This window comes from Nipponia nippon, unplaced genomic scaffold (assembly GCF_047370975.1).
Source record: "Nipponia nippon isolate SJK-2023a ecotype South Korea unplaced genomic scaffold, ASM4737097v1 scaffold_25, whole genome shotgun sequence".
Classification (NCBI taxonomy): Eukaryota; Metazoa; Chordata; class Aves; order Pelecaniformes; family Threskiornithidae; genus Nipponia; species Nipponia nippon.
This window is the reverse complement of record NW_028262342.1, coordinates 4,592,307-4,607,376: the sequence shown is the minus strand read 5'-3', so window position 1 is coordinate 4,607,376 and position 15,070 is coordinate 4,592,307. Positions and strand designations below refer to the sequence as shown.

General features: G+C 50.4%; 1 protein-coding gene across 12 annotated transcripts in view; it reads right to left on the bottom strand.

Moving 5' to 3' along the window:
• Positions 1-7,468: 7,468 nt before the first annotated feature.
• PLXNA2 (plexin A2) overlaps positions 7,469-15,070 on the bottom strand; it is a 260,299-nt gene continuing 252,697 nt past the window's right edge. For all 12 annotated transcript variants that reach the window (XM_087761945.1, XM_087761940.1, XM_009462408.2 and 9 more), the window contains one exon: positions 7,469-14,480. In XM_087761945.1, the coding sequence (XP_087618071.1) occupies positions 14,385-14,480 (96 nt within the window). In that variant the 3' untranslated portion in view covers positions 7,469-14,384. The remainder of the gene's footprint in view (positions 14,481-15,070) is intronic.

Genomic DNA, 15,070 nt, shown 5'->3' with positions numbered 1-15,070 from the left:
CAGCCTCAGCACCCCCCGGCAGCCTCAGCACCCCCCGGCAGCCTCGCACCTCTCCCGCTCTGCCTTGCTCCCGCGTTCCCTCCACCCTTGTCCTGGCAACAACCAGCTCCTTCCTCCGCCCTGCGCTTCTGCTCGGCTGGGGGCACCGGCGGGGCGGCGATGGGGCCGCGGGGAGCGGCGGGGCCGTGCCCGGGGACCCCCCCACCGGCAGCGGCAACCTCCGCTATCATCAACCGCGTGCATAAATTATCCCCCTAATTACACCATATGCACAAATGGTACCGCATTAATCACTATAGAATGCCAATTACCCTGCCCCGGCCTCGGGGGGGCCCTGCCAAGCACCCCGGAGGTTTCGCGGGTGGATTTTGCTCCGTGCCTGGGGGATGGGCTGGGTTTGGCGGGGCAGCGCTCTCCGAGCGGCGGTAATTAACCCAGCGGCAGGGTGTTGCTAGCTGAGAAATCCCCATCATTTCCCTCAACGGGAGGCGGTGGGAAGAGCCATTTGTTTTAATCAGGCTCTTTTGTGCACGTGTGCGCGCGCCTGTGTGTGCGTTTGGGGGCTGCTGCCGTGTTTCTGGGGTTGTAATTGTGATAACAGATGCTGGAGGAGAGAAGTTGCAGTCCTGGACCTCTTGTCCTGCTCATTACTGCCTCTGCGAGCTGCCACTCGCACCCCAAAGCTGCTGTTTAATGAGCCTCGCTCAGCAGCAAGAATCAATTAATAGTCGAGCACCTTGGCCCAGTCTTGGTAAATACAAAGCCATTGAGTTAAAGCAAAAAATAAGCGGAGAGCAAACCCTCGCGTAATCCTCCACCACGGGGCAGCCGCAGCAAACCTGGGCTCTGCCATTAGGCGAAACGGCTGTTAGCATCTGTGTTGCGGGCTCGGCTCCATTCTCCCCCCAATATCCCACACCCCGCTCCCCGTCCCGGCCATCTGCAATATTTCAGATGGTTTATTGGTGAAACATGCGGTGCGAAGGAAATTAAAAGCCCTACTGTATGTAAATGGGAACCTGTGCAAATGTGCTCAGGAGCTCTGGGGAAGGAGCAGCTGTGATTTGCCAAGCCAACCAGAAAATTAAAAAGATTGTTTTACAAACACGCGGAGGGCGTGCGTGTGTGGGCACACGCGTGTGCAGGGGTGGCCCCAGCTTTGGGCAGAGCCCTGGGTCCCCTCCGCTCCTCGCAGGGTGGGAGCGGTGCCGGCCTGCGCTGGAGCGAGGGCGGCGGAGGCAGGGAAGGATTTGCAGTCCCTTGGTTCTCAAATCCCTTCTGCCAAAGACCGCTTTCATCCTGAGAGCAACGAAAGGCAATTGAAGGGGACGGGATCTGTAGCTTTGAGCTGCAGGGTAGTAATGAGGCAGTTGAAAGTCTCCTTCTGTTCTAGGTCAGTGCTTTGCAGACAGGTCAGGGATCCATCCCTGCGTTTAACCCCCTTTTGAAGCGAGGAGGACACCCTCGGTTTCAGGGCTCAGCAGAGATGGGAAAACTCAATCCCCTTCAGAACATCTCAAGCACCCCATGCCTGAGGCGCACAGCAAATGCTTTTGCTCAAGACTTGTCCTGCAGCTGAACCGAGCTCACCGAAGGTGACAGAGCTGCAGCGAAGCGACTCGTGCCCGTGTGCCCACGGTCAGGAGCTGTGCCAGAGGGTGGCAGCTCCAAAGAGCGGGGCGAAGGAGCCGGCAGCGCAGCGCCTGCCTGCAGGGTTCCGTGTCAGGCTGGCCCGCAGCAGCTGTAAGACACGATCCCGGCGGCTCTCCAGGGATCTTCTTGCATTCTTCACCCACCAGGCCTGAATATATTTCTTGCTGCGGGTTATAAGAATTCACTCTTACACTCTGATTTAATGAGGTGTCTTAAATGTGGATTTAATCACAGCATTAAGGTAACGGTCACTGCTTTCAAACTGGTGAGTGCAAACATCTTTCCTGAGCAGGCAGCTCTGCTGCATCCTTATTAATCCAAAAATCATATCCATATTAATCACTCCACAGATTATTACTCGACCCGTATCAATTACCAACCTGCTAATCCTCCAGCCCATGCACCGAGGTATTAGCTTCCCCACCAGCCGGCTCCTCGCTGCTCCTCTGCAGCTGGAGAAAGAGATTCTGCCTTGTTTCAGAGTCCGTCCTTGGGAGCGAGCTCCCCGCAGAGCTCCCCACTTAACAGCTCCATATCAAACGGCAGTCAATTTATTAGTGTGTGTGTAAATGAGGTATTTGTTTGAGACCTGCAATTAGCACAGTGCTGGGACCACTGCGGACGCCTTTCCTACAGCCTCACCGTGCCAGCACGCACCCAGCCCCGGCAGCAGCCTGCTGCTCCGGCTCCTGCTGCGGCGGGAGGCACACCGCTCTCGTGTGCCCGACAGGGAACTGCAGCATCTCCAAGCGTGATTTAGCTCAGCTGGGGTGACTTATCTTCTAGAAGCACTGATCCCATTTATGGATCTGTAGCAGGAGAGGTGAATCCCACCCATTAGCGTGATAGGAGCTGCTGGCCAGGGCTGTTATTTTGCTGCCAGCCTCGCAGCCAGCAGAGCTTATAATCCTTCTGGAAGCATCGGGCCATCCTCCTGCTTCTACCCGTATAGGCAAAAAGGCCCATGCACAGAGCAATCCTTTGACTTCTCTCCCAAAGTGGATTTGAGCATTTCTGGTGCTTGATCTATTTGTTTGGTGTATTTGTTCTGTGTGACTAGCGTTGAGCCACTTCCCTCCCGGGCAGGGTGCTGCCACTCTGACCTGTGCTTGCCAAAGACTAAAATGCTATTTGAGCACACATAAAATATGCATGAGGTCTGTGACCTAGTCTATAAACTCCTGTACAGCCTGAGGCAATGCCTTTGTGGCGAGCTCAGAGAGATTGCAGGTTCCCGCTGCAAAAATCAAATGAACGTCAAAAGAATGCTTAAAAACTCACGCAAGAGCAACTCTCCCCCCCGAGATCATCCCAACACTTCCCTTTGTGAAAGCTGAACATGGTAAAAAAAAAGAACTTTTAAGCATTTATATCTTCTCCTCAAAGCTCAGCCTAATTGAGTGCTAACAAAAGAGAAAATGCTTTCTCCTCTCCGGGCAGCCGGCAGCGGCTGGAGCAGAATGACAATGTCGGCGGTGCAGAGACAGCCAGCATCCTGCAGTCCCGCCGCGCATCCCGGTGGCTCCCAGGCCGCCCGCCGCCACCTTAGCACCAAGGGTGGCATGTCCAGAGCCAGCCCCGGCACCCAGCGGGGACTCGGCTAATGAATGTATTAGTCTCCGGTGCTTCTGCAGTGCCTTTCATCTGAGGCTCTCAAAATACAATTAAATCTCCCAACACCTGCACAAGGGGTGGGAAGTAGCTCCATTATATTTTTCAGAGGGGAGGGAGGCAGGCAGGTTGCTCACATGGCGAGGCACCAGCAAAGCTGGGAGTGAACGACAGGGGAGAATAATTCTCCTCACTGCAGGAGTAAATGGAGGCTATTTATTGCTTTGAAGCACCAGGAGGCTTGGCTATCTCCAGCTTTCATGTCTATGGAGCTGGTGGTCCCAGTACCAGGCTCTTTGGTTTAGCTGGTAGCAGGGCATCAGCGGCCCTTCGAGGGTGCTGGGGGGAGCTGGAGGGGCTCTGCAGCCCCAGCGCAGCCCACCCACCCCCCCACCCCCCCCGAGGGGCTGATGCTGCTGGGGACCCAGCTGCTGGGGACTCAGCTCTGTGCCCTGTGGGCCAAGGGGGGTGCCTGGTCACTGCAAAGCGCCCAGCACATCCCCATAGCTCTTGGTGAGTGCTGAGCAAAGTGAAGCAACCGTGGAAAAGGATAATTTTCAAATTATAAAGATCACCGCTGATTTTGTTTGAAATGGGCTAGAAAGCAGAAATCCCGTGTTTTGTATTTCGTACTGCTAAGAGAGCCTCCTGCTCCCTTCCCAGCCTGCTCTGGAACAGAGATGCTGTGAGATCAGCTCGAAGCACCGAGGGAGGACCCGTGCACAGCCCCATGTGGACCCAGTTATGGAGCTCCAAGATTTGCCTTGAAGTAAGTCTGGATGAAAAAAAAAAAAAATAGAGTTTTACTAGGGAAAGAACAGGATCTATTTATAAACCCCCAAACGTTATTCCTGGTGCTCAGGCCATAGACAAGCCTATTTCCAGGAGCAGTAAGGGCGAAATGGCAGTCATAAAACGCCAGTAATCAAATGTGAAAAGAACAGCCCAATTCATTAACACCCAGACAAGCTGACAGAGACATTCTTAGTAATCAAATATTACCATGGAGTTAATTTTTACCTGAGTTGTTTAAGCCTGGCCATCCTCCTTCCCTTTTCTTAGACATTTTGCCATAGGGCAGCATTGAACATTTGTAATTAGATTCCTTCACTGGAGTTAATTATGAAGCGACAATAAAGCCTGAGTGGTTTCCATTTTCATAAGTACTGTTTTGAACGAAAACAAACCCTTTGTTTTGGCATCGATATTTGTAATTTTAAATTTAACATGAACCCTGGGGTATACTCTTGATATAAATAGATATAGACACATTCATGTTGTATTATGCTGTACATCTATTTTATACTGTGTTATAATACTTTCACATTAGTTTATATACACTTGTCTGCACAAACGTATCTACATACTGGAGCAGATACAAGATTTCTCTTCTGGAAGATCTCTAAATCATTTAGCTACTCTTCATCCCGTTGCTGTCAGACGAGTAGCCCCCACTGGCAACACCAGCACTTTGCAGGCTCCAGATTGACCCGGCGCCTGGGGAAACGTGGGCACGGAGAGGGGTCCCTGGGTGTCCCCTGAAACAATTCTGGATTAGGGAGGAGAGGTTTTAGCGTGGTTATTGGTGATGTGCTCCATTTTAAGCAATGAAGTGTCCAATCAACACTAAGCTAAATTTCCATTACAAATGTGTGAGTTAGCCGCTTAAATATAACGTGACCACGCATGCTTATTGGAATAAAAAGCAATAGATTTTTGTGGTTGTTATTGCTAGTTTAAAATAACTGATTACATACAATTATATGTCACCCTCTAGCTAAGCATTCACAGAGGAGAAAAGATGCTGGAATTTAAACAGGTCAATATTAATGCCAGGATTGTATTTGATAATTGAAAGTGTCACCTCCATTAGCTTGCCCTGATAACCAGGCTTGAAAAGCCAGCGCCAGGATGTCCAAAATCCTTTCCACTGTTCACAGAGCGATGGCGATCCGTAAGCAACAGGGCAATCCCATATGTTCAGAAGGTGAAATAAAAGCTGGCCTAGGGGATGCAGAGAGCGAGCACAGTCAAAGCTGAAATGGGGAATGGAGGATAAACTCAAAGCTGTTTTGCTGCTGTTTCAGAGAGAAAAACGGCCCCAGGCAGGCGGCAGAGCTGCGGTGCCCCAGCTCGACGCTGCAACAGCAGCCTGTCGGAGGAGTGTTTGCTCGCACCCACAACCTTACCCAAGTAAGGTGCAAACCTGCTGTTTTAGCAACGCCTTCCCAAGTGTGTCTTTGTGGCTCTTCGCTCTTCTGCATTGGACCTGGAAAATGATAGAGGGATCTAAGGCATCTGCATTTTATACAACCTTTATTAAGCATCACTTGACCTTGTCAGTGCTGATGAAGCCCAGTGAAGTGCATGCCAGATAAAATGTAATTTTTAATTGAGTATACTTATTATATTAAATTTATTAACAAGGTGCAGATGAATACAAACCCCATGGTCAATGCTGTCGATTCACATTGAAATTTCTTTCACCTTTGCTGAGCTGAAGGAGTCAATAATCTCTCAAAGGTCGCACATGGAGTGGAAACGTCTCCTGCCAGCAGCCCTCTTGCCGCCCGCCTCCAGCATCTCTGCTGCACCGCAATGGCCACCAGCAGGTCAGCACCGAGCTCACCAGCTCCGGAGGTCCCCTGTGAAATACCATACCCCGCTCCTCCAGCCTTTAGGAAAGCTCTGGGCACCTCAGCTCAGTTCAGACTTTATTCTTGGTATAAGTTTAGACTAACCCAAGGCACGAGTGAAAAACAATCATCTCCTGTTTTATTCCTTGACTTCACAAATCATGTAAAAATTCCCTCAGTACTGGGTTGGCACACCCCGGTTCAGCACTGGAGCGGTTACAGGACTGCCAGCATCAGAGCTAAGAGAGCCCATGGGACCGACCTGTGGAGGTTAAAATCTACTGGTTTAAAGTGGGAGACAGCAGGACGTGGCCCCGCTGCCTTCCTAAGGGTCACGTCAAGCTTTGCTCTCCATTTGAGGACAGTAAGATAAAATGACCCGCCTGAGGAGCAGGCTGCCACGCTGACATATTTGCATTAGCTTCAAATCAGAGCAGCTTCCCATCGCCCTGTTAGCACTGCACTAAACCAAGCGGACTCAAGTGTCAAACGTCTGTATAAAAACTACATCTTGGGGCAGCACTGAACTCCCTCCCTGCTGTGATCCACAGTGTGCCATGCCTTCCCCTTCTGGGTTAGATTTACCCTTTTTAGTACCTAATTTAGAAAGAAAAAAACCCTAAGATCCTTCAGAAAAAGCAGTAAGACCTCTTGTTCCAGATCCCCATGTTTCTTTTTTAATGCTTCCTTAAGGGTCTCCATTTTTCTGTCACTTCTCATCATCCAGAGTAATTTTGGGCTGTTAGAGAAAGTTCATTGCTGTAATTGCAACCATATTGGTCATTAAAGTTGACAGACAGCTGCTGAAGAAGTCACTTGCTGATTCCTACTATTCAGCAGATGCCTCTCAGCGTTTGCTGAAATGTTAGCTTGAATTTATGAAATGGAAGCAAATGCATTGTATCTTAAGGACTGATAATTTCAAGGAGGGGAAAACATGAAAAACGCATCCAGGCCTTTTGTTTGTAAACAGCGTTTGCCCGCTCCTTCCCTAACGAGCGCGGAAGCACCCGGTATTTCCCGCAAGCCACAAGGCTGCCTGCGTGTCCTCTCCTGCCTGCAAGGATCGGCGCTCCTCGGTGAGACAGCTCATCTTTTTCTGAGACGATGAACCAGCACGTCTCACGGGGCATTTCTGAGCTTGAGGCCATTTAGCAATGATGCTAAAACTCTGCAGTGAAGGCTCTCGAAGAGCAGAGAGGCCAGCAAGGACGGCAGCAGCCTCACCCACCCCACTCTGTGCAAAAGGACGCCGTGAAGCGGCATCGCTCAGTCCCGCGGAGCCTCCTGCATCTACTGCACTTTGCTTTTCATTTACTACCGGAAAAATTTTCCCTGCTGCCAAGGTCGAAGTTGCTTTGCAAAGGCTGGAGGCCAGGAGGCAACCCCAGACCCCCGTCCAGCCCAGCTGCACCCCCGGTTTCGCTGGACAGGGGTTACTTCCAGATTTCCAGTTACCCATTTATTGCTGGTGTGATTCAGTAAGTAAATATTTCTCACCAATATACTCAGCTTATACAATACATACCACACACCACATGTTAGAAATAAGGACCCACTCAAGAGGGCTTTTTTAACCAGTAAACTTTATTTATATATAACAACAGTACAAAGTGAGTCCTTGGCTTGCAAAATAGGAGTGTTTCGTATTTACAATAGGTACACAATAATATATTAGAATAATAACAAAACCCCCTTTTTTCCTTGGAACATTTTTAAATACTTAAACTTTCTTACATTTTTCCACAACACTTGTAAAAACAACAAAAAACAGACAATCATCTTAAAAAAAATATAATACAGAACTCCAGTGTGTCAAGTATAACGGGGAGGGGAGGAGCCAGGGAACGATACGGTGGAATGGGTACGGATACAAATCAATTCGTTGTTCCTGCCAATACACAAATCCCCTAAAACTGGCACGTGTTTATTTTAAGGAGGGGGGCAGAAGAAATCCGAATCTGTTCCATGGCTGATACCTCTACATTCTGTGACATTTTTGGGGACTCCAGAAGTTTTAGTACCTGTACGTTCCCTTCCCCTTGCTGCTTCCCACCGCTTCTCGTAACGGCCCCCAAGGTGCCATTAACACAGCAACGCTCATCAACGTGAGAAGGACATTTTACTGCAGTATCTTCTGAAGCTATGAAGTAACGTGGCAAAATCAGCTCATCAGCTCATTTACTTTCCATCGGCTCCTCTTGCAGGTGCACCTTTCTGCTGTCCAGTCCGTGAGATGGAAACATCTGATGGAGAAGCTGTTGCATAAACTTCCAAGCTTATTTGAAATAGAGGTATTAAAAATCTCAAAGGAAAGGCCATACAGGAGATCTCATATTTGATTTGGCAGCCTCGGGAGGCCCAGAGAGTTTGGGATATTGTCCGTGCAATTGGATGAACCCTGCAGGTCTTTGGAGCAAGTTCTTAATGCGCTGCAGGAACGTCTATTTTTTTCAGTATTATATTCCACTTTTACAAAGAAAGGAGAGGAATGGGTAACACAGGGGCAAAACAGGGATCTGTTTTGAAAGAACAAGCACACAGACACCACCGTGCTCACAGCACGGCCAAAGCACCCGCTGCTGCGTTGGAGCTGCTCCCGGTGCAACCACAGCAGCAACGTCGGTGCAGACGCCCAGGCGAGACGAGGAGCTGCTTCTCCAGCAAGGCAGCAGTCGGTCTCTGCTGTCCCGTGCTGCCCCGCTGCCTTCGCCTCCCCACCTCCTGCCCCCCGGCGCGGCCCCAGCCCGTGCTGCCGCGGACAGGCAGCGACGCACCCCGGGATGCATGCCGCGTACCGGAGACCCAGAGCTTGCCGCTGGACGCGTGCCTGCAGCAAGGAAGGCAACACGTACTGCCCGCAGCTGGGACGCCAGCCTCTGAGCCGTGCCTTGCCCAGAACAGGAATGCCACCCAAAGCTGGGGATTTTTCATGGGAACAGAGGCTTTGCACAAAGCCTTCCAGGAGGTGAAAATCGGTTCAAAGACTCCCATCCTCTTCCCCTTCAAAACTAATCTGACCAACCTACGTTTAAATTGCACATTCAGGGTTGCTCAGCTCAGCAGATCCTGAACGGCGCCTTCTTTGCAGTGCACACAGGCATCTTTTATTCCAATTATTTCCCCACTGCATGTCTGATTAAAAAAAATAAAAGCATCCTGTCCATGTGGGTGCTGCGTGGCCTCTTAGCTGTTACCAGTGCTTTGCCTTCAGCCTCTGACCCACTGGTCTTGGTGGCCTGGGGCGAAGGCTGGGGCAACGTGGGAGTTAGCACCGAAGACACATTCACTAAACAGACGGGACTGCTCACCTAGCTCTACCTAGCACGCAACTATATACAACGTCGCAGCTCCCTGCGTTATTGGCTTGCGGTTTACGGTACAAATGCAACTCTGAAATAGGATGGCTGAAGCTTTGTGGCATTTTAACGCATCGTTGATGTCAGTTATTTTTCCTTCTCTGAACGTTTTTTCTTCTCTCCAGGGTACAGTCACTCGTGAGCTTTCCCTGATGTCCCAGCTTATTCAAGTCAGTCTATTTTAGTTTCATTTAGTTTGGCGAGCTGAGTCCCCGTGACAGGTGAGCTCTGACAGCACTGGAAACTGGATGGAGAAGAGCCAGTGACAGGCGAGAACGTGGCTGGGCTGCTGCCAGGGAACAGGCTGGAGACACAGGCTTGGACAGGAGCATCACAGGGACCGTGCCGGGAGCTGCTCTGCCCTTTGCCAACCTGCTGCCCTGGGGACCGGGCGAGGGCAGCGGGCAGGTCGGTGCTCCTCATCCCCGCTGGCTGCTCGGGACTTCTGGAAATAAGACCTTGTTTGGAGGTCATGCCCACCGCAGGAGGGAAGCGCTCCGACCCTTTCCACGCAGACTTAAATGATTCGCGTCGAGGCGCTCAGCATCAGCAGCATGCAGGAACGCGACCTCAGAGCTTTAAGTCCTCTTGCTTCTGTCCTCCACACGTCCACCCAAATTGTTTCCTACATTATGACATTTTTGGTGAAGTGCAGTTGAAGGTAGGAGAGAGAACTGATGCGGGGACGGGCTGTTAGGATTTTAAGACAGTGTGTTGAAGGCACTGCTGTGATGAAGGTCTCTGTTGCCACCGCGTCGAGCGGCTGCGCTCGCCATCCCCACTGCGTCACAGCAGCGAGACCCTGCGGGAAGGCATTGCCATCCAGCACAGCCACGTCCAGCCTCCTCGGGGATAAACCTCCCCGACACGCGCGCTGCCTGGGATGCTGCCCACCAGCAGCGAGGCCGTGGCAGCGGTTTGATTTCTCAGTACAGGTTCCCGTGGTGGGTCTTCACACAGCTGCGGACTGGTCCATGCTGGATCCCACAGGGGCTCCAGCACTTCGGCCGTGCTGATCTCTCCTGCCTCCCTTTAAACATAAATTCGTCATTTATGGCAAAGCGTGGACCACTTGAGGTCCACATCCTCCGTACTTTGGTGGGCTGCAGTGTTGTGGTGCTCCACAGCAGGGCTCATGTGGAGACAAGCTTGCCTATAAGTTAAACTCTTGTATATGGGTTTTTAATAAAGGCTTTCAAGGTGGAGAAGCGTTTGATTAGCACCTTGCTCCCCCTTGGAGTGGGTGCTTTGATAGCTCATGAGCAGAAGATTAAATGGAATTATTTAAGCAGTGACACCAGGCGGAGAGATTCCAGAAAACGACAGCTCCCACTTTGATGTCGAGATACCTGAAACGAAGTGAACTGGAGAATCGAAACACCAACCGGCCTTGCAGGAGGAAGGGGGCAATGAGAGGGATGTGAAATCGGTTCATCTAAGGCAAAGTCACTGCCCCCTCCTGACCAAACCTTGAGTCCAGTTTGCTGCAAGTGCGAAGAAAATGCCATTTTGAGATCTGAGGCTTCCTCTTCCCAAAGGAGTAACCAAAAAGTCAGATGCAAACAGGGCGGTAGATTACAAGTGCTTTGCCCCAAGGGGATATGTTGCTTCCATATAATTGCCTGTAAAGATCCATAATTCATGTCAACCACCACGAGGAGATACTTGGCAGATTATTTATAGGCCACCCCTTCCAGCCAGCACAGTGCTGCTCCCTACGCCATCCTCCTAAGGCCTTTTCAGATGATGGAAGAAGAGATGTTTCTGCTGCCTCCCTCGGAAGTCAGTCAAAAGTGTAAGAGCTTACTGGTTTGCAAAGTGCTCCTGCTGCTTTCCCTTTCCTCCTCTGCTCAGCTTCCTTCCACAGCACAGAAAAACTCAGTTGTCCACTCCTCTCCTTAGTGCTCTTGTGTATTCATGGAATACAGACCCTGGGTTTAGCCGGCTTGGACACGTTGGATTCTTTTAATCCTTGCTCACAAACCAATCCCTCTGGGCTCTGCAGTTATTTTTCTTCCCCTCCCTCATCTTTACCTTCCAGGATACTCCCACTTTACGGGCCCTTTCCCAGGCTCCTGCCAGCGGAGGGGGAGAGGCTGCTAAGGGGCAAACCAGCCGAGCAGGGCTGGCAGCCCACCGCACCGCACACGGAGCGTCTTGAGCAGGGACACATCCCGCGTGCCGCCTCTGCCGCCGCCTGCCCGTGGGGGAACAGGCAGCCAAAACGCACGTGGAAAAGGGACCGGTCACTGGCATCGCTGCTGGGTCGCCGCAGCACCCGCCCTCAGCGCTGCCCAACAAAGCCCTTGCCAGAGAACCCAGGGGATGGTCAGGGACCTCCACCTTCGCTGAGCAAATACCGGGGAAGGGGGAATGACAAAATGTTTGCTTACGGGGTGCTCCTGGCCAGGAGGCAGAGAGCAGGAGGAGGAAAGTATGCTTAAAAGGAGCTATACAAAAGCCTCTCAAATAGACGTGAAGAAAAGACGACCACGAGGGCCTGACTCGGGCTGTAGGGCAAGCACACATTCACCAGCACCCAGGTGATGAAAAGCCAGGTCTTTGCTTTGGGCAGTATTCATATTTTGTGAATCTTGCAGAAATAACTCTGCAGGTTAATATTTAAAAGTGTTTGGAAACCATCTGGAGTGCTTTCTTTGGGTTTCAGAGTACCATAAGAATTTGGTGAATGATCTGGATATGAATACCCAAAACAATGACCACAACTAGAATATAGAGCTGGAAATCACTCACATAAGCTGCATGCCGCATCACTGTGAATAGCAGTCACAGAAACCAGTAAAAAATGAGACCTGGAGGATTTCAAAACCTGACACTCCACATCCCCTGGAATGCCCCAGCAAAGAGCAGGGCAGGCTGGCGGCTGCTGCAATGGCGGCTCGTTCACCAGACTTTAATAGGGCAACCTGGACATTTGCACATTTTCTGTCTTTAAAATTAGATTCACTGTGTGGGAGAAGGATCCCCGGGAAGGGAACTCTCCCAATAACGGGCAGTACGAATCCTGCTCTGCTTCTCAGTCTCTGTTTCTGCCAGCTCTCTCCGTCTCTCAGTAAATCTGAGCCCTCCAGTTACAAAGCTCAGGCTGTTGTAAATGTCAAGAACTTATTGCACCAGGTTGATCATTAGTATTTTCTTCCAGAGTATTAACAGGGCCCAGAAGAAACTCACACAAGTGGATTACCAAGGAAAGTGGATGCAGCATGGCTTTTACTGAAGGGTAATTAAAACAACAAGTTTCCTGAGTATTTCTCTACACGCTTCTCGCCTCCCCTGCTGTTGGCTCCCCTCAGGACTGCATCTCGAGACCAAAAGCCGGCAGCTCTCCCGGCACACGGGGAGCCTGCGGTGACCCTCCCGGGCTCTCCTGGGCAGGAGCAGTGCAGGAGGGGGACGATACGAACACGGATTTTCCTTTGACACGCACCCGCTGCAAACCAAGGTCCCAGCCCGGCACAGCACTGCCCGGGCAGGGCTGCGCAGACGCTGGGAGCTATTTTGCTGCCACTGCCAAGCTTATGCAGTCAATACTTGTATTTCCATTAGAACTAATCACCCTGTCCTCCCCACTGCAGCCTGCACAAATATCAATATTTATTACAGAGAGAAATATTTACAGCGTTCCTTCCCCTCCTGGCACTCTACAAAGGGACACACATAAGCTTTGGTGTCTTTGAAAGAAATAACACTCACAAACATTTGCCTGCCACTGGCCACAAGAACACGTGCCGTCGGGGCCAGCGAGGAACTGAATATCACAACAAGACGCCGAGACAGAGACAAGACAGCAGCGCTAGCCGGCCCGTGGAGTGCTGGTCAAGGTTCTCCCTTGCCTAGAGCAAAGATTTCTTTCCCCTCCCCAGTGGAAATCCAAGTCCTGGGCCTGACCCCGGGTGACACCGCGGATGCTGGCAGAGAAAGTCAAAGGGAGCCTGGGCTGATCAACTCTGCAAGTCAAACAGAAAAGCAATAAATACCTCATCTCACTACGTCGAGTCTTTTCAAGTATCGCTCACTGTAAACATTGGGGGTTTGTTGGGTTTTACTGCAAGAAATCAGAGGCGGCTGCCAGAAATCACCACCAAAACACAACCAAGGAGGCTTCATCCCAGCTCTGCCCGACGGGGAGAGGGCAGCCGGCCGCTTCTGCGCAAACGGTACCTGCAGAAACCAGCAACGCGCCGACCGCAGCTGGGCCCAACCGGGGCCACGGCGCCGCTCGGGGTGCTGCTGGGTCACCGCGGCAGCGCCGGCATCCAGCCAGGCGGAGTGGGGGTGGGAAGGGGGAAAGCATTTAAAATCAGATCTTTCCTCGTTCAACAGTAAATGGGATTTAAAAAATATATATATATATTGACACTATATAAATACATAGATAAAGCTGGATTTCAAGACAGGTTGGATGATCTGATGGTTTTGCAATTCGGGTAAAGTTCCTTCTAGTGCCTATAAGTTACTCAGCCACTGAACTATTTTCTGGCTAAACTGCTATTTTACTTGTGTAAAAAGGTGTGGTGCAAACTTGTGCTCATATTTCTTGTAAGATCCTAAAAAGAAGAAAATTTCGGTTTTCCAGACTTTCCAATTGGCGTAAGAGTCTGTTCGCAGAACGCTTGAGCTGCGTCCTCGGGAGCCTCTCGAGGACAGGATTCAGAGCTGGATCTTGTTGCCAGGATTATCTCTGTGGCCTCTGTGGTTTTTGCTCTATTTCTTCTTTTTTTTTTCCTTTTTCTTTCTTTTTTTTTAAAAAAACCCTTTAAATAAAGTTTTATTTTCTAATATACATCAAACAATTTTCATGCAAAGCAGCAGTCATGGAGACATCCAGACTTTCCAGATTTCTTCTTTCCATGTATACTCGAAGAAGTGATCCATCTTGATTTGACTTTGATTGAGATGCTTTGTCTTTTTCTCTTCCTGCCTTTTCAAACTGGATCCTATATGATTTTGAACACAGTCAGTCCTTGGGCCAGTCTCTGCTCCCTCCAGAAGAGCCTTGGTATTCGTGTGTGTCCAGTGCCTTTCTTGCTTTTTCTCCCTCCCAATTCCCGACAGTTCGTGCAATCCTCTGCCCTTTGCCGTCCGTGAGCACCGCAACCTTTCTTCAGCTCTCAATAGACATGGCACCGATCAGTTGCTCTACTTTGTACGCCAGACGCTGCCTACGTGCCTGCTCATCCTGCTCCAAAGCCCCAATGAGCTGGTACAGAAAAAATAAAAAGGGAGAAAAAAAAAAGAGAAAGAAGTCAGCGTGCGAGAGGGGGTGGTAGAGGTGGGCGGGCAGCAAGATGTGAGCAACTCGAAACGTGGATGCGTGAAACTGAAATAACGAACGGCAAAGCAATGCGACGAGCGCTTCGCCATGCCATGGCTGTGCTCGTTGACTTGTTGAACCGCTCGGTGCACGTTACCTGCACGACAACATCATTCCCACTCTTGTACCTTGGCCTCCACATTTCTTGTCTCATTTAGCATGAAAGTTATGAGATTTTTAAACCCTAATCGGAAAATAGCTGTGGCATTGTATCACAAACGCATACATGCAATTAAATGACAAAACCCTTCCTTTTAATGGACATAATTGCAAAATAGGTTCTTCTTACAGGGAAATGAAGGGGTGGAACAGATGGCGAGAACTTGGTTTCAAGCGATGCATTCATTAAAGGAGCTCACGCTGCCAGGGATTCTTTGCAAACAGGAGTCTGCATCACTGCAACATGGGATTTGGACCATGCTGCTCCCAAAAGACAGGGATGTTTCTGGGGAGCTTCACTGGGTCATGATGATTTT